The 24229-nt window shown below is 35.7% G+C and overlaps 2 protein-coding genes across 4 annotated transcripts in view; both read right to left on the bottom strand.

Moving 5' to 3' along the window:
- LOC126161712 (androgen-dependent TFPI-regulating protein-like) overlaps nt 1–15340 on the bottom strand; it is a 75219-nt gene extending 59879 nt beyond the window's left edge. The window contains exons 1-3 of one of the 3 annotated variants that reach the window (XM_049917742.1): nt 15268–15338; nt 15057–15139; nt 7914–8057 (exon numbers count right to left, since the gene is read on the bottom strand). In XM_049917742.1, the coding sequence (XP_049773699.1) occupies nt 7914–8057; nt 15057–15139; nt 15268–15328 (288 nt within the window). In that variant the 5' untranslated portion in view covers nt 15329–15338. Of the gene's footprint in view, nt 1–7913; nt 8058–15056 lie in introns of all 3 variants that reach the window. The other 2 variants (XM_049917741.1, XM_049917743.1) reach the window with 2 other exon arrangements.
- Nucleotides 1–24229, bottom strand: part of LOC126161711 (androgen-dependent TFPI-regulating protein-like) — a 217044-nt gene that overhangs the window by 59879 nt on the left and 132936 nt on the right. The window lies entirely within an intron of this gene.

Genomic DNA, 24229 nt, shown 5'->3' with positions numbered 1-24229 from the left:
TGAACATTGACACAGACCATTTCGCGTCCAAATGCACATAATATTTTGTTAATTCGTAACAATCTGGGGTACTTCGTCTTACTAAAACAGTTATGTTATCTTGATAAGCTGAAATTCAGTTTTATTAGTACAGATCATACTAATTAACGTTTCTTCTTTCATTTATATCTTATAGTTACATGTTGTGTGTAGCACACTAATCAGCATTAATATAGTCTTACACATGATTGAAAACAGTCTGACATAGTTCGGATAGTTTTTCAATTTCATGCCTGTGCGTAGTATGTTGGTAGCACTTTGTCGCCTTGCCTGTTATGCTGTGTGGCAGACTTTAAAGCTGTGCAGATCAGCATAATGGAAAGGAGACCGGTCCCACTTGTTTTGTCCATGACTGTACATGAGGTTTTTTTAGGCCAGGCAGTAGTTTGAAATGCTTTGTTGAACACTTGCCAGTCAATATGCAGCAAGGGAAGTCAAACAACGTTAAGAATAAAGATACTTTGACTGTCAAACTGTTATCAGTAACCTGTCAAATTATTCATAACGAAGTTCCTGGATTCACTGCCCTCCATGAAAGTTCTTGTGCTCATATTATTCTTCGAGCTGAGAGTTGGCTGAAACCTGAAGTGGAAAGCTCTGGGATATTTAGCAATAGGTATCTGAAAGAGAGATTAGAGCCCATCATAGGGGAGTGTTTATTGCAGATGATGAAAATATTGTCTCTATTGAGGTCAAAGTGAAGCTATCTGGTTGTGTATAACAGATGTAGGTGAAACCAAGTTAATTGCTGTTTGTTTTTACCGGCCACTCAATTCTGATGTGACTCTTCTAGAGTCATTCAGAGACAGTCAGTAGCACACAAATACTCAGATCATGCAGTACTAGTAGGAGGCAACTTTAATCTACTGAGTATGGACTGGGATGTCTATGGATATAAAGTGGGGAAGGGGGGGGGGGGGGGTGTAAAGTACAGAGAGACAGTCATGCAAAGTACTTTTGAACATGTTTTCTGAAAACTGTCTTGTGCTGCTAGCTCAGCAGCCCACACACAATGGACATGTCTTGGACCTTTTAGCTACAAATAGACCAGACCTCACTGACAATGTCCGTATACAAACAGGGATTAGCAATCAGACATCATTATAACAACTATGGCTATGAAAGTAAGTCAGTCAAGAAGACTAGGAGAGTTTTTCTACTGGACAGAGAGTGAACTGATGTCATTTAGTTCCAGTAGGATGGACATAGAGGAATTATGGGCAAAGTTGAAGCAGATTGTAAATTGTGGTCTGGAGATTTTTGTGCCTCGTAAGTGGATGAAGGATTGAAAAACTCACCATCATTTAGTAGCAGTAAGCTAATACGGATGAGTAAGAAAACAGACTCTGTAATGTTCAGATACAGCATTAGTAGTGTCCTGCTTAACACAGTCATGTTGTTTAAATATCTGGGTGTAATGCTGCAAAGCAATTTGAAATGGAACAAGCATGTGTGAACTATGGTAGGGAAGGTGAATGGTGAACTTTTAGGAATTTTAGGAAAGTGCAGTTCATCTGTAAAGGAGACCACATATAGGATGCGGTGACCTATTCTCAAATACTGCTCAAGTGTTGGGATCAGTACTGGGTTGGATTAAAGGAAGACATCAAAACAGTTCGAGGCAGGCTGCTAGATTTGTTACCAGTAGGTTCTAACATCACATAAGTGTTACAGAGATGCTTTGGGAACTCAAATGGGCTGACTAATGCCTGAACCCAAAATATTTTGTAGCAGAGTGACAGCTGGAGCCCTCCTATTTCTGGGAAATTGAGGAGGAAGGAAGAGCAGGGGTAAGATTGACACATCTGCCCAATGTGTTGTAAAATCTTGTTCAATAACGCTTGTTATTCTACATGATAAATAATTAAGTAATGTGAGCACATATTCAGGCAACTTTGCACACATATATGTACATATTATTTAATAATACCCTTGTACTGACATTCTGCAGTCATACGCACATCTCAAAAAGCAAAATGAGTAAACCTAAGCAACTGAAGAATTATTATGGAATGAAGTTAATGATTTATGATTTACACTTTAATAATGCCAATAATGTTGAAGAATAGCACCTCTCCTGCAAATATACATCTCCTTAACACTGTCAACAGTGGTGTTAATAATGACACACCCATTAGTCTCATTAATTTACTCTGCATTTGTGAATCACAACATAAAAATGTTCAAAACAAAGAGATCTCTGGCACAAGCTGCTGGTTAGAAACCACACACTTTTATACAAATGAATGAAATATGTTACCAGTATCACAGCAGTATTTCACAAACCTCTTAGTCACTCAACTGTATAGTTCTTTACACTCAGGCATTAGGCGGTTGCAGTGGGGTAGAGTGAGTGACAAATATTCACGCCATGTGAAATTTAAAACCTTTATATTCAGAAGGTCATAACTACTATCAGAATTATGGCCCAATTTTTGTGTGGAATTGATTATTGGGGCTGATATGTTGCAAGTGTGCTATCCCCTCCCATAATGTGAGGTCAAGTTGGTGATGTTTTGTTGTTAGTGCTGGCATCACTATCCAACACAGCAGAACTTACACAGTTAGCGCTGCAAGTAAAGTACCACTGCTCCAATATCTGTTGCTCACCAGATCCTCTCGAAAGCAATCATCAGGTGTTTGTGCACAAAGAATTACATAGCTGTTTGCATGTAATGCTGCATATAGACTCAAACAGATTTGCCTCTCCAGTCACCATACCCTGTCCCTTTCTCGATGTTGTATAGAGGACACATTCTGTATAATGTCTCCACTGCACATGTTGATAATGCATGGATTTTTTCCTCAACTATCCCAGACACCTTGCTGACATCTCATGCTACAAACAATCCATTGGGTCATACTTCTCAGACCCTGAGCAACCCTGTGTCACCAGCCTGTGGATACACCTGCATCACAACTGACAGCTTTGCTACCACCATGGCATCCGACCCACACAAGAGCTAGTCATCTAAATATCAAGACATTCCAGGTAATGTGCACTAATGTTGGGGAAAAGGGTGCGGAGGGAGGGGGGAAGGGGGGGGGGGAGGGGACGGACAGTGATGTATTTTTTGTTTTGTTTGTGGGAAGTGAAATTATTGATATGCACACATTACATATCTGGCACATATTTTTTATCTTTGTTGTAACCTTGTCAGTTCAGTGTCTTCTTGACCAAACATTCTTATATGCTTTCATTGGTGAATGAAAGTTAATTCTGTAAGTTTAAAGAATACATATCATTATTTATGTGGCATACCTACCTAACCCACAATGGTATCAAGAATACATTTGCTTAGGTGGTATTTCAGTGTTCCGTTTTGTATTACTTGAAAAGAGTAGAATACTGTTTAGCATTCCTATCCTGCTTTATAACTTTGTACTACTATTGAGAACTTTACATGTATCAGCAAACATTTTGCTAAGAATTTTGAATCCTACATGTTTAAATGCAAACTATTTTTATCCAAAAATTTATTGCTTAAGAAAGTATTTTGATTTATGCACAGACCCTAGACTATTACAGTTTTTGTTTCTGTCACAGTTTATTCTCTCTATATATCAGCCACTGATGGATTTGCTGTAGACAGTGCCACTCACTTCAGTCCTAGATGTATTGTAGAGTTTATTGTCAGACTGAATAGTACCTAATAATGTTGCAATAATTCCACAATATTACAAAGATTCATTAAATATTTGTATTGCTGAAGAGATGGATCAGAAAAATAAAATGTTGGTAATGAAAACACTGATGTTCCCAAAGTAATGCAAATTTCAACATATGCATGTAAAACCATAACAGCTATAAGGAAAGCAAATTTGCATAGAGAAAATCGTGGTTTAATAGACTTGATTAAAACCCAATATTAATGGAACTTGTAAAATTATTTATGGAAACTGTGCAGAGGAAATTAATTCTTCAAAATCATACTAGTCATGGATTAGACTTATTTAACAACAAAGGAAACACACAAGAATAATAAACTATAGATCTTTCAGTCTTCCATCCATAACACATAAAATTATCCTCAACCCCACAAAAAACATAAGATTTTAATCATCAGACTTACTTTAGAAGTGGTACTAGCACAGCAGACCACCTGCAAGTTGTGAACAAAACTGCAGGATAAAGCAATGTGTATGAATTACTTCTTTGTCTAAGATTCATAAAAATATGCTTGCCTAAGTATTAACAAAATGTTTACTAGAGCTCTCAAGAATATATGTCAGTGCTACAGTTTCTATCAGACTTCACCACAATAAATAAAAAATCAGAACAGAGAGCTCAACCTGGCAAAGAAATTTGTACCTCCAAAACTATTCTTGACAGTCCTAGAGGAAGTTTTAATTTCCTAAATTGGAAAAAATGCCCACCTCAACATATTTTTTATTTGACAATGATCTTTATGAACAAATTGATGGTGATACCAATGGGAAGCCCTCTGCCACCAGTAGTGGTCAATTTAAGAGAAGGAGCTGGACTTTGCAAATTTTAAGCCTGATTTTTGGAGATATTTTGCGAGACATCTGTGGTGTGTTTCCATGATAGAACTTATTTATTTATTTGTCCATGAGACCTTGTTGGTACATAGACTGTATATAAGATGTTGGACATCATTAAACAGAATACTGTTTCCATCATTTTAACATCATCAACCTCTTATGGTTACACTACTTACTACTTGTACATTATTTATATTTGTTCAGTGGTTGCAATTTTTTCAATGGTTTCTGAGGATAAGACTGGTACATTATTATTCATACTGGCACATTATTATCTATCAAAATACTCTTACAGACTGTAGAAGCAGTGATCAATTAGATACACCTTTACTGCAGCTTTGAACCCTGCTGTGTTGTTTACGGGTTGTATGTTATTTGGTAATTTCCGGAATATCTTTTTTCCAAGGTGCAGAACTCCAGTTTGGTAGAGCTTAGATTTTGTATGGTGCATGTGGAGATTCATTTTCTGCCTTATGTTTCGAGTGTGTACATCTTCATTTTTGAGGAAGGGCGGCAGATTTTCAATCGCATACTGATGTATGAATACTATGGTTTCAAATATATGAAGGCATGGTAGAGGGAGGATTCGCAGATTTCTGAAGAGTGGCTTGCAAGATTTTGTGTGTTTGGCACACCTTCTGTGATTCCCATGATTCTTTTTTCAATTCTAAATACCTTGATGGTGTTTGGAGAAGCTCCCCAGAAAATGACTCCATACTTCAGGATTGACTGGACACTTGCAGTCTTTGCTACAGCAGGTTTCACAGATCCTCATCACATAGCAAAATGTGTTCAATATTTTGCTGAGACTTTCAATATGAATTCCCCACCTGATATTATCCTGGATCGAGAGCCTGAGAAACTTTGTCAGGTCAGCTCCAATTACAGTTTTGTTTGACAACTGGATATTTATGGTTTGTGGAACCTTTTACTTGACATTATGGAAGTTGATTGCTACAGTTTTTCCTTCATTTATGATTAACTTATTGTATGTGAACCATTCTGCTGTGGTACCCATTGTCTTTGTTATGTTTTCGTGTAGTAAATTTTCTGATATTGCAGTAATGAGATATCTTGTGTTGTCAACAAACTGGTAAGCATTTTGACACTGTATGTTTGCTTATTGGTCATTTACAGATAAGAGGAAAAGCCTGACCCAGTCATTAGGTGTGCCTCTGATGCCTAGTTGATTTAATTTCTATAGTAGTGCTTCATGATCTATAATATCAAATGTTTTTGACAAGTCAAGACACACACCAGTGATATATTCGCCACTGGCCACTTTCTGGTAAATTTTGCATAGGAATTCATAGATAGCACTGTTGGTTAAGCGGTTCTTCCTAAACCTGTGTTGGGCTGTGGGTTAGATTTGATATTTTTCCATAAAGGCTGTAAGTCTTTTGTGGAAGACCTTCTCTAGAATTTTTGAAAAGCCAGACAATAGGGCGATAGACCTGTAATTGCCAACTTCTTTCTTGTTTCCTTTTTTGTCGATTGGTTCCAATTTTGCAATTTTTAAGCAAGCAGGGGCAGTCCCTGATGCCAGTTCACTATTGCATATATTGTTAGTGGTTTTACAATGGTAATAAAACACATCATCAGTTCTTGAGCCACCTTAATTCCACCTACGGAAAAAAAGAAAACAAATCAGTAAGGTAATACTAAAGAACACATGTCTCCATTTTCTGCACATTTTAGTTCATCTCTAAACTGACAGCACCTTGGGACATGAAGTCTATTGCAAGCAAACACACAGATTTGTATCTGCAAGTAACCATCTGCCTCCATCCACTGCAGATGGGTGGTGTCCTCAACACACATATCTATAGGGCACATAATATTGTGGATGACAACTATCTGTGTGAGAAACTTGAATGTCTCAAAAATGTGGCTCTGTCTTTCAAACTTTATGTGAGCATCCTACGTCAAAAGGCTGAGGAGGAAAGATTGAAATCCATAGTCTTCATACTATATGTAAGGAGTCTTTCTTCTAAAATATGTTAGAACCTAAGCATGAACTGAAGGTTCTCATTATTTCTCTGAAGGACTGCTTAATGCTATGTGTACTTATAACATGTGTCATTGTGGACTTTCATATGCTGGGCAAACAACATCAGTCAATTTGTGGCATATTGATACTACACTTATCTGCTACAGCCCAACAAATCAGTAGTGGTTGAACACTACACTGAGACAGCTCACTACATGGAGTATCAAAATATGAAGATTCTAGCTTCTACATCATCCTTCTGAGTGTTATTGATTAGGAGAGTCATCAAAATCCAATAGACAAATGGTTCACTTTATCCCAGTTGCTGTTTTAACTTGGTTAAAATATGAAAATCATCATTTGGAATAGTCAGCTTTCAAAGACAATAGCACAGAACCAGAGGTCTTAATGTCTAGTGTTTATAAACTACAGTAGAATACATGACACAATCTCCATTATAGAGAGTGTGTCAGTAGTACAGGTCATTGCTGCTTGGGTGAAATTTTTTCAGCTGTGATGATCTGTCTCTGCAAGCATTGTCCTTATTAGGTGGGTGGGAGGGCTTCAGCATCAGTATTATGTCTCTGAAGATGACTGGATAATTCTCAGCCAAAATATCTGCAGAGGACACTTACTGGATACAGCTGCAGTCCTGGAACTTTGTAAACTTTGTAGAACAAGCCTTATGCCATGGAAACAAGTAGATTCATTTCTGAACCTGTTGTTATGAAAGACGTGTATCAACAAAAGCACAATAAGCTAACAGAATCAGTGAACGGGTTATTATGAACTGTCTTGGTCACTGTGAACCCATTCAGAATCTGTATTAAATTGCTCCCAGTGCTTGGTACATGCTATTAAAACCACTTCAAAACACAGTTGAATGTTTGGCTACCTCACTACTCACTTTACAACATTAAGGAATTCTTCTATGTGCATGAGAATGGGTTTAGCTTTTACAATCTTTTCACAGTACTTTGCTGTATTTTTGTCTACTGTATTTAATATCCACTGTATTACTATGAATGAATGAGAAAACCTATTTCACTGCAAAATGCTCAAGGGTTAATAAATATTCCTCATTTCTGGTGTTTTATATGATAAATTAACAATCAGTCTAAGAGGTGGGACACGTAATAGCAATTGATCTGCAGGTTTTTTAAAATTTAGTTTTCCTTGATTTACAAAGAAGTTCACTTAGATATCATATATGTAGCAAACAAAAAATTTTCTATGATAAGTTACAAGCACCAATGCAAAAAAATGTTTTGGACAGAGAATACAGCTGTATTTTATTACACTAGGGGAATTAATTTAAATAAATATGTGATACCTACTACACTATAGCTAGAATGTATCTGAAGTTCTATTTACTTACAAGTGATAATGGAAATACAAACGTCCTGAAAGTGTAATTGTTCACTTTCCTTACATAGTGTTTGACCTGTTGCAAGTAGCTATTTGACTGCAGCTCTAGTACATCTTGGGCAACACAAAGAGCAAAGTGAAATGTCTGTATTGCCTGTAAATAATGTAGATAATTACTAAGGAGTGTAGTTTGTTTTGCTAAAAAGCAATTCAGTTTTTTTAGGTATGCTTACATTACATAAAATTGGGCACAATAAAGTATGGGCATGACTATCACAGTTTACTACATAAGTGTAGCTAATAATTACTATTCATCTTAATATAAGGTGCATTAAAAAAGAAACAATCCAGAGGCTGAAGAATCAAAACCATTGAAGGGTAGTATTGCCATTGCCTATAGAAGACGTGGTTCCTATAAGATCACAGATGGTCCAGCTTTCTGCTAGAGGGCACAGTGCACACATTCTTGAAATCTAATTACTTGATGTAATCAATGCTGCCTGCAATTGGTCCACTACTTCAAGATTGAACTACTGTCATTCTTTCAACCTCCTTAATACATGTTGTTAGTCATATGATACCTGTAATCATTTTAATTATCTCGAGGCTTTGTGAGTGGTTTGTTGTAAATCTGTCTTAACAAAATATGTTGAATAATGAACAATTTAATAACTGTGTAATACTTGTGGTTGGTGATGAATGTAAACTTTTACAACATACCAGTGAAACATTTGTCACTGTCTAACTTGTGGAGTAATATGTGTGTAATTATGTATGTTGACATATCTCTGTGTCTGTATTTTATGTTTTTACATGTTGACAACAACCATACAATTTACATTACCTACAGATGGATAAATAAATAAATAAATAAAAGATCGAAAATGGCATTATCTTGATCAGATTTTTCTGACACTACATTGTTCTGTGGGAAGGATTGAAAGTTTATATAGGAAATCTGAGAACTCTTTCAAAAAAATTTCTAGCCTTTTTGAGAAAACAAATAATAGTGCAACAGACTGGTAATTTGCTACAACTTGTTTCTTTCCTTTCCTGAATAGCGGCTTGAGTTTTACGCTTTTAAACAACATGAAAAAGCTCCAGTTGACAGCGAATGGTTGCATGTATTGTAGATTTGTTTAACAATAAGGTTACCATAGCTCTTACTATAGAAATGTGAGATGCTTTCAATGCCTGTATGATATGTAAACTTTAAATTTGTAATTATTGTTAAAATGTGTTTCTCATTAGCTGATTTTCAAAGAGAGAAATAAATTTGTTTTTTGATGACTCTGGTAATACATAACTTTTATTACTAATTATGAAAAGGATAGACTACATAATAGTTGATATTCCAACCTGTACTTTCCACTGTTTGACTGTTATTACTGACTTGAGTCCACTGACAAACTGCTCACTTAAATTTGAAAATTGCAGTGATACAATTTCTCTTCTTCTCCTACATCTTCTTATTCCTCTTCTTCAGCAGTAGAGACCATGATGGGTCTTCACTTCCTAAACAATCTGTGACCATGTGTCTCAGTTCTCTACTTTTGTCTTCCATCTTGCTAAGGCCAGCCATCATGCACCTGGTTTGCCCTTCCTTCCTTGGAGCAAAATCTTCTTTTCGTTGCTCCTGTCGTCTGCCACCCTCTTCATATCTTCTAACCAGTGTTTTCGCTAAGATTTAATAAGTTTTACTTTATCTTTCCCTTTGTATAAGCTGTTGTAATTTTTGGTTGTTTCTTACTCTCCAGCCCTCTGGCTCTTTTTTAAGATGTAGATCTGATACGGGGTTTTTCCTTCAAATGCCCTTAGGTTTTTTATATTCACTTCTATTATTGCCCACATTTCTGCTCCACACAATTTCTCTTTAACACATAATTGTCATCCATAATTGTCTAACTGCATGACAAAAACATGTGGGCTTTACTTGTCTGCTGTTATGCTATTTTCTGTACAAGTTTTACTTTGTTATTGGCAGTTCTAATATAATTGCTTTTTGCCACATTGTTCGCCTCACTGATTATTTTGTTAAGTACTGTCTTGTATGTTTTCAAAAGCTCGTTGTTGCTAATGACAAAAATCACTTTCAAGTGAACCATGATATGCACAATACAATTTAAGAAACAAAAATTATTTACCTGCACCCTTGGCCCCCTTGTGCAGGGTTAAGATTGGAAATCATGACAAGCTCAAAAGAAATTTAAAAAGCACCTCACTAAACACTCCTACTAATTATTTATCATCTAGATTCAAGTTAATTCTTATTAGTTACATCACAAGTAGACTGCAGTGTCACTGTGAAGCTGTGTGACAAGTGTTTGTGTATTTTAAACAGGTGTCTGTTGTCTCAAATGCAAATGACCATTTTCTTTGAAAACTACCAAAGTAATCAAATACATGTCAGGCAGGTGATTGCCGATAAACAGCAACTATTCACTACAACTAAGGAATCACCAGCTTGTTTCAAAATAGAGGCTTTCTTTCTTCTTTAATGGGGTGCATTTAACTTATATAATCACAAATAGTATTAAGCAGTATAATGATAGCTTATTGTCATGGAGGGACAGATTAAGTTTCTATTAATCAGTTGTATATCATAAAATTCTACTAATGGAACTAAAATGATATGGCATTAAAGGCATTCCTTTTGGATAGGCGGTGTCTTAACAGTAGAAAACAGAAGGTCACTTTAACAAATAATACAAGAGGAATAACATTAAATTCAGAGTGGGGAAATATTAAATACTGTGTGCTGCAGGGCTCAGTTCTTATCCTGCACATGTTTTTTGACCTACAAATTGATTGATTTGGGAAGACATTTAAAAAACTGTTATGTTTGCTGATGGCATAAGCATTCTGATAAAGGGTTCAAACTCATCCATTTGAGATACTGTCAGTAGAATAATGGGACAGGCTTATAATTAATTCAGCAAACAGCTTAAAATTTAAGGTTACAAATTCTCATATTATGCAATTTGAAACAAATCAAAATTACTTACAGGTACCAGAATTAGACATCAGTGCATCTACGTCTACTGTGCATACTTTCACTATTACTGTTTCCACACACAGCTTTGCCTTCCACTTGTTTTATCATAGCCTATCCCTCTTCCACCTGCCTCCTCCTCACACCCTGTCCCTCATACAACTGCCTTCTCACAGCCTTTCCCTCATTCACCTGCCTCTTCACACCTTCTCCCTCTTCTACCTCACACTCTCTTCCTCTTCCGCTTGTATCCTCACACCCTCTTCCTGTACTACCTGCCCACTACCTGTCTCCATCTTCCACCTGTCTCCTACACCTCCACCTTCTCTCTTTCCATCTCCTCCTCCACCTCTCTCTGTCTATCTCCTTCCCTCCCCTTTCTCTCCATCTACTTCTCCCCTTCTCTCTTTCTCTGTCCTTCTCCCTACCCTCTCTGCCTATTTCCTCCTCCACCCTCTCTCTGTCCACCCCGTCCTCTCCCTCTCTCTATCTATCTCCTATGTCACCCCACTCAAGTTGGATGTGGTTCTTCCTTCTACAGTACTCTTTTCCAGACAATAAGTACTTTGTGTATCAAGTTTGCTTGATATCAGTTTATGATGAGATGTGACACACACACACACACACACACACACACACACACACACACACACACACACACACACACACACATTCCATTTATACGTTCTTGTCAGTTACTAAAGAGAAATAGGGTTCCTGACAAACTATAATTATATCCATGTCTGCAATGTGTATATATTTCAAAATAATATATTGATAAGAAATTTAATTGTAGATAATACTTGCCTTACTTCAATAATGACCAACCACATCATGTGTAAGAAACCAAAAAGCCATCCAAATTATTACAGAACACAAAACTGATACATAATCTGATAAAAAATCTGTCTTCAAAATTCCCACATTGATAGTCATTAACTTTTGGTAATTTATCATTCATTAGAAAGCTTCCTTTTGCATTGTATTGTGCACTTATGGTGGAATGTTTACAATTTTGAATTATATGTGGAACAAGAAGCTTAGATAAACTATTAAGATCATCAAAACTAATGGCTGGCCTTTCATTTCTGGCAGGTGACTCTATTATAACAGGTAATGAAAGGCTGAGGTTCCAAACCTGGAAACACCAACTATACAATTTCAATGTCTACACGATCCTCAAGAAAGAAGATAAGTAGGAAGTGCTTAGTTGTTTTCTTGACTGATACATGAATTGAAAGGGCTGAACTCACATCAAACCTGACAGAATATGATAATTCTAGTTGAGGACTCAAGCAAAGGTCACAATATATGTGTATAAATTAATCCTGATGTAATTCCGATAGCTATCATAGTGATTAGATTGTTATTTGTCATAATTTGTTTATAAAATATTTTTCAGAAGAGCCTGCAGTGTTGTATTTTGAATACAGCTTGACTTGTTCCACATCCCTGAAGAGTCTCCTACACAATGGGGTTTACAGAACACAATGTGTGAACTAATTACTCACTGCCTGTCTTTTGTTAGTGAATACCTCAACTCAGTCCACATGCCTGAAGACACTGAATGAGCAGAAGGAGTGCATCTTAACCATAGTGAAAGTTTACAAGTCTACAGAGAAACTAATTTCTTGTAGTATGCTTTGTGCTATTCCAAAGCATTTGGTTCAATGGAAGCTCTAAGATGGTCAGCTAACCTTCTGTGCTAACTAACATTATGGAAACTGTAATGAAAAAATGAGATTCTGAAGTTACTTAGAGAGTAATATTTTCAATGTGCTACTTGGTTGTTGGTAAGAAAGCTGCACAACTATGACAGTATTTGATATGATAAGAAAAATAAGTACTTCTAACAAAGAGAAGGAATCCATAGCATTAACACTGTGAGCTCAGTAAATCAATTGACAGTATACAGTATAATGTCTTATTGAACAGTCTGAAATATTATCTCATTGATATCACCATGGCTTAAAAGCCCCTTTTAGAAAACAGTCAACAGATCATACCTATTCATGGAGCAAAGTCACATGATGCAGTTCAGGGACCCACTCTTGGACATACTTTCTTTTCTCTTATGGAATGAAAGCACAACAATACAGCACACAGGATGTATGATCAATAAATCATTTATTCTGCTAAATGATCAGCAAGTCTTTTGTATGTAAATGCTGATAAGTTGTTGTTTACCAAATAGAAGAGACACTGTGTCCATAAAGAAAAGATGTAGACCCCTTATCTCCTTAAACTTCAGTCAAGTAGTCTTCCTTCACAGCTAGCCCCCTCCCCCAACCCCCCTACCTCCCCCCCTGTAATCACTGTTGTCTCCCAACACTGCCCAATGTCTCTACATGTGAAGGGATTTGTCCTCATTTGCATATGACACTTATGAGACAGGATTGCTGGAAAATACGTACATCCAGGATGTGAAATGTTTAGTACTGCCAACAGACCCACATTAATGTTAGAGTGTATCTTAGCTTCCAGACCTGCTACTTCCTTCTTCAGGGAAGAGATAGAAATAGAATGAGGAGCATTAAAAAGGAAAGGCAGGTCACTCAGACTCAAAGATGAGAGAGACCCAACTGAAAGAAGTAATAGTTCCAAATGACAGTTGCAAATGATAGGATAATGACATCCTTTTTTCTTTTATTGTTGTCTGTCAGCAGTACTAAACATTTTGCTCCCCCCCCCCCCCCCTGAAAACAAGTACTGGCCAGAAGTTCTGTCTAACATTTACTAATTATGATAAAATTTTGGTTTGGTGCAAGTTATTCTTATTACTTCTTAGTATCTCCATGCTTCCATTAAATATATCATGTAAAACTAATAACTGAACAGCTATGAATGCACATTCAAGGACATTTCCAATATTACACTTACTTACCTCTACATATATCCACTAATATTATTCATGGCATATAATATAAAGTTTAAAATTGATATGCACTTTATATGCATGAACAGAAGTAATCTGTATAAAGATTATCATCCCTATAGAAGGTTACAAATTAATTTTTTTTCAATTTGAGGCAAAATACATTAATGAGGAGAATCTAGAAATAGAACAGGTTATTGAGAATTTTCATAAATTAATGACTATATTAAAATTATACCTTAAAACCAAAATGTATCAACACTGATACTTTTAGTTTGCAATTCAGTATCAGCATTAATATAACAAATGTTTATTAAAATAAATCACATTCATTTGATATATAACTGTTATTGTTCAGGATTAATTTCTAGACTCACACACTTGTTGAGTATGTAAAAGTAGGCGAACAGCAGTTAATAATATAATGCGAGAAAAGCATATTTTAATGGTGGGAGCTCCTCTGAAAAATAAGACACTAATTGTAGTTTTTTTATGGATGAATAGACTCTCAAGTGCCTTTGAGAAATAAGATAAGACATCTAGTATAGTTTATAGTTTGTTATTAACATAATCTAAGGAAGCTGTTTCTATAGCTTTATCTATGTGCTTATTAATACTTTCAGTCAGTTCACAATTTGTGAATTCTTCTTCATGATGTGTTTATGAAGCACAATGTCTGAATGAATAAACAATAGGTCAATAAGTGCAAGTGTCCACCTTCACAACAAAATAAATAAGGACAAATTAAGATGCACACATCATAAATCTTAAGTTACTGAAACATAATTCCATAAAAAGGAATATAGTTAATAGAAGATTTTCCAGTGCAGACTCACTGCAGAGTCTGCAGAACAACAGAAATGAAAAAAATACAATAAAAGTTTCTGTAAAAGCCCAATTTCTGCCAGGTGCAGGACGAATTTTACAGTGCAATGTCAAGCCTAAGAAAATCATATAGTGTAAAGAAAGGATGTAATCTTTTATGAATATAGTTATCTTATAAGCTCACATTACTCTGAGTGTAATGAGCTTTAAAAAATCATTGGCTAATATACAGAAATGAATTTGTGTTGTATTGTTTTGACTTAGTCTGCAATGACATTTTCCCCCAGACAGAAACAATTAAAAAGAGAAGAAATAACAGGAAATAAAAAATTCTGCTCGTCATTTAAATGCAAGAATATCATAAATATTTAAGTAGAATCAAATAATTATTGTTATTGAGAGTAGAAAGAGAAACAAGTTAAAATAGAAACCTAAGTAACAATGAAACTATATAAACTTACAAAGTTCCAGATAGTTAAAAATCTGCCCGAGTATTTCTCAAGACCATGAGGCCATTCAAGATCTACTGGTACCTTTCCTTTACCTAATTTAGCAGCGAAATAATATAACACAAAAACATGATGCAAAACAATACCTAAATGAAAAATGAAGTGCTTTGTACTCATTTTTGTTCTAGGCATTTTAGTCTCTGTCAGCACAAAGGTGTTGTACCTTCTTTAAAATCACTCATGCAGATGAGTGAAGGCAAAGTCTTGTATATTTCTGCTTGCATGCTGCAGTAGTAATACTTACATAACTGTGTCAGTCTAACCTGTTTCTTTAAAAAAAATAAAAATGCAGCAGCCTCTTTCCCTCCATGAAACAATAAAAACTTGATCACCTTGATATGCCCAGTCCTCACAACTGGACCTGCTATGAAGCACACAAACTTCAAACAATACTATGTGTTTAAAAATACATTTCTGTTCTCCTTATCATTTATTCTTCTTCCTTATTTTCTGCTGTATGTGCAAAAGTCCATTTCTTTTTTTCTTTTTGTGAAGTCCAGGTTACACTTACCAGTACAATTAGGCATTATTACTCAGTCATTATTGGTTTAAATCTAGTAAAATAAATAATAGTTGATACACTGTGATAGTTTCATCCACTAAATTGATGTTGCCTTCTGCCTACATACAAATAAATAATTTACTACTTTGTCAAAATTTTCAAATGAAGTCAGCAAAGACTATACTACCTTAACACTCCTCTATCTTTTCTATTGTTTCCTGCATGAAAGAGAGTGTGTCAAGAATTTATTTAGTCTGTAACAAACTTTTTTGCTATGCTTCTGAGAAGCATGTGAATCTGCATGCCTTCTGTACTGTATTACATTGTATATTAATTGGTCCATTTTCATTATACAGCACAAATAATATCTGAGAAATGAAATACATAGTAAGCTGCACTTACGTGGTAGAATGATATTCTAGTTTTGTGGATCTTTGCTTATCCCATTGTTTAATAAATGTTAATATCTAAGTTACAGTGTATTAGATCAAATACTTTGTTGATAAAAATGAACAAATGTAGGCTATCAAATAACTGACATAGATGTAGACTTGTTAGTGTGACAGACAGTATACAATATTTTTGTAAACATTTTCACTTCTGAAAGCATTGATTGTATAATTCTGATTTATCTAATAAAATGCCTGTTTTTTATATTCATATCTTTTCTTTAGACTAGAATACAATACTAAACAGTTACTAAGAAGATTTCTGATGTGCTGGTAATAATTTTTCATAATAATATACTATGTATGGATGAAGGCTGCAGAAGTTGTTTCGAGAATAAGGACCTTGCACATGATACAGTAGCATGGAGAGTTCCTTTCTCTATGTTTGTCTCTTCAGAAATAACTGGCATAACTATATATGAGACAATTTATTATTACATTAGCAAATATGACTTGTTGTTTCCTTCACAATTCATCTTTTATAAGGAACAATCTACAATTTACACACACACAATTCACTCCAGAACATACACCAATTATTACAAATATTTAGCTCACATATTCACTAAATAAAGGACCCAGTATAAGACACTAAGAAAATAGAACTCAAAGAGTTATTAGACAAAAATGGGATTTATTTTCATAATAAATTGCTCAGTAAAAGTTTGCAATCTGTTAATGGCCTCTGAGCTACCTTGTTTCAGAACTGTATAGAGTTTATCATCTGCAGTCTTTTGAATCTTGAACTCTTTAGGTGCAGGCTGAGATGATGTACACAAAAAACAACATCATGCCTATTACTGTATCAACTCAAAATGGAGAAGCCATCTCATCACAGATGATACCAGCAACAAAAAAAGCAGCAGAAAAAACACAACCAATAGCAGTTACACAAAATGCAGCAGTACAAATAATAACTGAAGCAAAACTGCCAACAACAGCATCACCATTAACAGCAGCATCACATACAGCAGTAACAATAGAAATCCCAGCAATAGCAGGAGCAGCAGTACAACCAATAATTGGAACATCAATGCCAACAACAGCATCACCATCAACAGCAGCATCACAGACAGCAGTAACAGCAGAAATCCCAGCAATAGCAGGAGCAGCAGCAGACATGGAATCAACCATCCATGGGGCAGTAAGTAGACGGAAAAGGACACCTCCTTCCCGTCTGAAGGATTTTTTTAAATTGCAGATATGACAAAAAAGAAGCCACTGAGATAAGTAACATTGAATGTCTAACAGTACTCCACCAAAATATTCAGTGTGTAAGAAACAAAGTGCAACAGTTGGAAGTCAAGTTACAAATCCTAGACAGCACTGTTAGCTGTATTACAGAGCACTGGTGTAAATAAAGTGAAATCTAAACATAAATTTACCCTCATATATCCAAGCATGTTGTTATTGCAGAAACACAATAAAAGGTGGAGGATCATGTATGTACTTTAAGAACAGCATTGAATTTAAAGTCAAAAATGATATTATCATGTTAAGTGTAGACAAAGACTTTGAAGTGTCAGCAATAGAGATATTTGCTATAAATATGCCCAAGAAACTAACTATATTATGTGTATATCATTCTGCCAGGGGTATTTTAGAGATATTCTTTTCAAAACTTATACAAAGCCTAGAACTAGCATAGACTCTGAAACATAATATCCTTTTGTGTGGCGACTTTAACATAAATACAAATAAAACAGATGACGCCAGTAACACATTTATGAATATCCTACATAGTTTTGGTCTATCTTCATTAGTCAACTGTGCAACAAGAATAACCACACATTCATCATCTACCATTGACCATGTAGCTACAGATGTAAGCAGAGAAAACTGTGATATATTTGTCAAAAATCTGGGACTGTCTGACCATCTATGTCAGATTATAAAAGTAAAAGCTTGTGTAAAAAAAGAATCAAAACTGCATGTATGTAAAGGAGTCTACTCTCCATCAGCTTTGCAAGAGTTTTCCTTATAGTTAGCACACGAAAGTTGGGAAGGAATATACATAGAAATTAAAGTGAATAGCAAGTTCTCCAATTTTATGTCTGAGTTTAAATTAAAATTTGAAGAAACATTCCCCAAAGCATTAATTCCCATTGGAACACCCCCAACAATAAATGGATTGCTAAAGGAATTAGAAAAAGTGCTCAAACTTGTAAATACCTAAACTCCATTAAAAAGGACAATAGTTTTTTTGCACTACTATAAAAACTACATAAGGATCTACAAGAAGGTACTCAACTCTGCAAAAAAATCAGCCAATGATAGGTTCATAAATTTAGCCAATAATAAAAGTAAAGCTACATGGGCTGTAGTGAAACAAGAAACAGGAACTGTGAAGCAGGGAGGTACAAACACACAAATCAGGAACAAGAAAAACTTAGAAAGTAGCCTGAAAGAATTAGCAAATTATGTGAATACCTACTTTAGCAGCATTGCAATGAACTTACAGAAAAAATTTCCAAAAGGTGCTAATCAACCAATACAGAAGCATATAGCAAACTCAATGGTATTGCTTCCAACTACTGAGGAGAAGGTATGCAATGTTGTAAGGCAATTAAAGAACAAAAACTCGGCAGGTTTAGATGAAATCCTAATGTGTGTGCTGAAAAAATGCATAAACGGTATAAATGCTCCACTAACAGAAATCATAAATGAATCCTTCAAAACTGGTTGCTTCCCTGACTATCCGAAGCATGCCAAAATTTTACCAGTTCACAAGGAAGATGACGTAGAAAACGTTGAGAACTACAGACCAATAGCCCTATTGTCATGCTTTTCCAAAGTGATAGAAACAATAATGAAAAACAGGCTTTTGAGCTATCTAAGTAAATTCAACCTCCTCTGCAATGACCAGTATGGTTTCAGGCCTGGTAGAGGTACAGAATCTGCAATAGCACAATTTACAAAAACAGTTTTAAAAGCACTAGATGAGAACAGCTATGAGAACAGCTATGTAACTGGCCTTTTCCTGGACTTCTCTAAGGCATTTGATACAGTTGACCACCAGAAGCTGTCGCATAAATTAGAGAAATTAGAGGCACTAGGAGTAAGGGGAGTGGTTCTCAAATAGTTTCATTCATATCTAGAAAGCAGAGTACAGTCAGTAGAGATCACACCTGTCTCCAGTGGATCAAAGTACATTGAGAAACACATATCTAATCCACAATATATCAATATTGGGGTCCCTCAAGGAAGTGTACTTGGCCCTGTATTATTTCTGGTGTATATAAATGATTTCCCGCAACATACCAGCCATGGAGAGAAGATATTGTTTGCAGATGACAGCAACATAGTAATCACCAGTAACACAACAGCACAAATGTTGGAAAATTCTACTGAAGTGCTGAGGGATGTTCACAAATGGTCTCAGGAAAACCAAGTAACTCTCAATGTAAAGAAAACAAATACAATGAAATAGAATGAACAGAAAACAGAGTCCCTTAAATTTAAAACTAGATAACATCTCCATAGATGATGTACCCACAACAAAATTTTTAGGGTTGCACATTGACAGCCAAATGAAGTGGAATGAACATGCTATGAAACTTTCGAAAAAGATATCCACAACATGTTATGCACTTAGAGTCCTTTTATCTGCATGCAGTAGTGAATGTTTGAGAACTGTATACTTTAGTTATGTTCATTCAGTAATCAGTTATGGTATTATATTCTGGGGAAACAGTGATCAGAATTTACAAACAGTATTTAAAATGCAAAAGAGAGCAGTAAGAATTATAACAAAAAACAGTAAGTGGCCCACTGCAGAGAACTTTTCAAAATGTTAGAAATCCGAACTCTTCCTTGTGAATTTATATTCCAAACTATAGTGTACATCAGGAAAAATATAGAAAATTATAGCACAAATAGCAGTTTTCATTACAAGAACAAGTCATTGACTTCACCTAGACAGGAAGAATAAACGTAAGACTCAAAATAGCTTCTTGTATGAAGGTGTAAAACTTATAATAAACTGCCGCACAAAATAAAAGAAGCAGATAACATGTACTGCTTTAGGAAAAATCTCACATTGTTTTTGCAGGAAAACTGCTTTTACACTATAAGTGAATTCCTTAGTACAAAATGATTGTAAATAGCTTTTGTTTCACAATATTTTGATAAGGAGAAAAAATGATTGTAAATAACTTATATGTCACAATGTTTAACTAAATGTAACAACAAACTGTATAAATATAAGAATGTACGCAACTGACAACATCCATACATTTTAAAATGTCCATGAATGGCTAAATAAATAAAAACAAACAAATAAATAAACCAAATATTGTGAGGGAGGTGGCTGGTGGTTTTTAGTGGGCTCTGTATTATTTTTAGGGGAATGTTCCATAAAGTGTCATGCTTTATGTGGAAGATCTGCTATATTGTACTACTTCCTTATAGTAATTGTTATGGCTTCCATACAGTACGCTATTGATACAATACAGAATATAGTGAATGAGGCATTTCTGGAGGAAGTACAGGGCATCTGACAAGTGGCTCCCTATTTTTAAACAGTTATAATTTATTTATTTATGAACCAATTTTTTTTAGAAATACTTTCATTAGAAACAGCACTCCCTGAGGTTGTATTTAACATTATTTTTCTTTTGTTTCAGTTGGAAAACGCCACCTGTGTTGACTGGAAAGAATAGGCTAAAATAGCAGCCAGTTATGAAGTCAGGGAATGTGTATGTGAGACAAGGATGGAGGAGAGCTGAATGAGAGACCCGTACAACACCATATTAAAAAAAAAAAGTTAAAAATTGCTATTCGTAATTACTAACAACAGGGAGTGTTGCAAAAAGATCAGGAAGACCATCAAATTTGAGGACACAAGGGAATGTTGACAGAGTTCATGAAATGTTCACAAAGAACCCTAAGAAATCATTGAGTCAAGCATCTCGTGAATGTGGTCTTTCACGTTACGCAGTTGCAGTGATTCTCACTTTTATGCTATGGAAGCCCCATTATGTGCAACAATTGTTTCCTTATGATTGTGATAGAAAAATGGGTTGTAATGATGATTGGCCTGAACTTTTTGAGGACATTCTGTGGACTGATGAGGCAGTTTTTCATGTTGGAGGATTTATAAACAGGCATGACCACCATTATTTGGTAGCCAAAAACCTACACAAATATGTTGTAAAATCACACAGGCATTCGAAGGTGACAATATGATATGATATCACAACATGCAAAGTTCTTTCTGCAGAACACAATGAATCGCAAAAGATACCTGAAAATTGTGCAAGATCATGTAAGGTCTGTAATTTCACAATGGAACTATCCACATCTTCACTTCATGAAGGACGGAGTGCCTGCTCATATTGCAAATGATGTCTGCCAGTGACTGCATGATCATTTCCCAGGTCATAGGATTGGCAAGCATGGTGCAGATGCACAGCCTGCCCACAGCCCTCATTTAAAGTCTTGTAACTTTTTCTCTGCGAGTTGCCTAAGGAGGTGGTTTACAAGAGAAAACCATGCAACTTAGTGAACTGGAAGCAGTAAAATCTGATGTGTTATCCAATGTTCCATCTAACATGTTGCAGGCAGCAGTATCACACATTCTAGTTCATTTAAAAAATGTGGAGAGAATACTGGAGATTATATGGATGTTTAAAATGATGTTAAACAAAACCTCAAGGAGTTCTGTTTCTAACAAAAGTAGTTCTAAGAAAATTGGCTCATAAATAAAGACTATAACTGTTTAAAAATAGGGAGTGACTTATCATACATCCTGTATATTGTGCATGCCTTTCTCACATCTTTATACCTATATGTGTCTGACTGTGCCAAATATCACTAGTATCTAAAACAGTAAGTACCATATCAAGAAGTATTCATTCTTCCTCAAGATCATTAAAAATGTGATAGAAATAAGGTGCTCAGTAATTACAGAACATAAGACCAAAATCATGATCCTGCAAATATATGGCATCAAGCTATCTGCTAGTGAAGTCAGAAGAAATAAAAAGAAAATATGCATTTGAAAAATTGTGAGAGTAATGTCAACTGCCCGGAGAAAGTTAATTAATACACATTTCTGAATTATATTGTAGTTTACTAACTGATTAAAATCTTGTGTCTATATACTCATGACGACTGAATTAGAGACAGCTGCTGAAATGGAGAGAGAGAGGGAGAGGGGGAGAGAGAGAGAGAGAGAGAGAGAGAGAGAGAGAGAGAGAGAGAGAGAGAGAGCATTTCTGTTGCCATGTAAAATGCAAGAGGATGTCATCAACCATGCACTGGCTGGCAGCAACACAGATGAGTGTAAGATTAGATTAGATTAGATTAAATACTAGTTCCATGGATCATGAATACGATATTTCATAATGATGTGGAACGAGTCAAATTTTCCAATACATGACATAATTAAGTTAATTTAACAACATACTTAAGTTAACATAACAACTTTTTCATTTTTTTGTGTTTTTTTTATTTTTTTTTAATATTTTCTTTTGTTTTTGTTTTTTAAATTTATATCTAAAAATTCCTCTATGGAGTAGAAGCAGTTGTCATTCAGAAATTCTTTTAATTTCTTCTTAAATACTTGTTGGTTATCTGTCAGACTTTTGATACTATTTGGTAAGTGACCAAAGACTTTAGTGCCAGTATAATTCACCCCTTTCTGTGCCAAAGTTAGATTTAATCTTCAATAGTGAAGATCATCCTTTCTCCTAGTATTGTAGTTACGCACACTGCTATTACTTTTGAATTGGGTTTGGTTGTTAATAACAAATTTCATAAGAGAGTATATATACTGAGAAGCTACTGTGAATATCCCTAGATCCTTAAATAAATGTCTGCAGGATGATCTTGGGTGGACTCCAGCTATTATTCTGATTACACGCTTTTGTGCAATAAATACTTTATTCCTCAGTGATGAATTACCCCAAAATATGATGCCATATGAAAGCAACAAGTGAAAATAGGCGTAGTAAGCTAATTTACTAAGATGTTTATCACCAAAATTTGCAATGACCCTTATTGCATAAGTAGCTGAACTCAAACGTTTCAGCAGATCATCAATGTGTTTCTTCCAATTTAATCTCTCATCAATGGACACACCTAAAAATTTGGAATATTCTACCTTAGCTATATGCTTCTGATTAAGGTCTATATTTATTAATGGCGTCATACCATTCACCATTCTGGTGATTGGTGAAAATTTATAATTGACAGCTGTGATTGGTGATCCACTGTGCTAGAATTGTGCTGTTTAATTTCTTTCCTAAACTGAAGATTTGTTTCAATCCTGACCTCTCGTAGAACTTGACATCTTTCTGTCTTACCGATCCTAAAAAAGGTGCTGCTCCAACACCTGTAACCACTGGTATTTTACCATTCATGGCAGTGCCTCCCCCCCTTAAATTTCCTGCTATTACCCCAGCCAGTTTCCCCTTCCCTTTCCTGTTGAGATGTAGGCCGTGCCTGGTATAGTCCCACCTACTGAGAGAATCAACAGGAACCACACCAATATGAGCCCCCACACCCGACCCAAGCAGCCGTTCCAACTCCAAATTAACTCTCCCAACAGAAGAGTTCAAATGAGGCCGGTCATGGCGTCTCAGGACAGATACAAATTCAACATTGGTGTGTCTCAATGCTGACGCAATCTTTACCAGGTCACACTCTATACTGTACCCAGGATCTCTGTCGATGCTGTTCCCTGGCCCTCCCACAATAACCACGGTGTCTTCCCTGGTAAATCCTTTACAGAGTGAACCTAAATCCACTGTCACCTGATCCAGACTAGCACTTGGTTTGAAAAAATTTGTGACTTGGTATTCTGGTCCTAATTCCTCCTGCAGAAGTTGGCCTACACCTCTGGCATGAGAACTGCCAAACAACAAAACTTTCTTCCTTTTCGATGGCTTTCCTACATTCTTTTTCAATTTCCTATTGAAAGTTTGTTGTGTCCTGTCTACACCTACTTCTGCTTGAGGCTCATCAGTTTCTAACTGAAGCAACAGGTCAAACTTATTTTTGACATTCACCACAAAACTGTCAGACTTAGTTCTACGCCTGTTCCTTCTGCTACCTGTTGTCACTTCCCACCTCTCTTTGCCCTTCTCCCTCCTTAACCTGTCCAGATCTTCCCTAGCCTGATCTAGCTCAGCCTGAAGGGCAGCAATTTTCCCCTCCTGTTCCACTATCTT

This window comes from Schistocerca cancellata, chromosome 2, assembly GCF_023864275.1.
Source record: "Schistocerca cancellata isolate TAMUIC-IGC-003103 chromosome 2, iqSchCanc2.1, whole genome shotgun sequence".
Classification (NCBI taxonomy): Eukaryota; Metazoa; Arthropoda; class Insecta; order Orthoptera; family Acrididae; genus Schistocerca; species Schistocerca cancellata.
The sequence above is the reverse complement of the archived record's forward strand: the minus strand, read 5'-3'. Positions and strand labels throughout refer to the sequence as shown.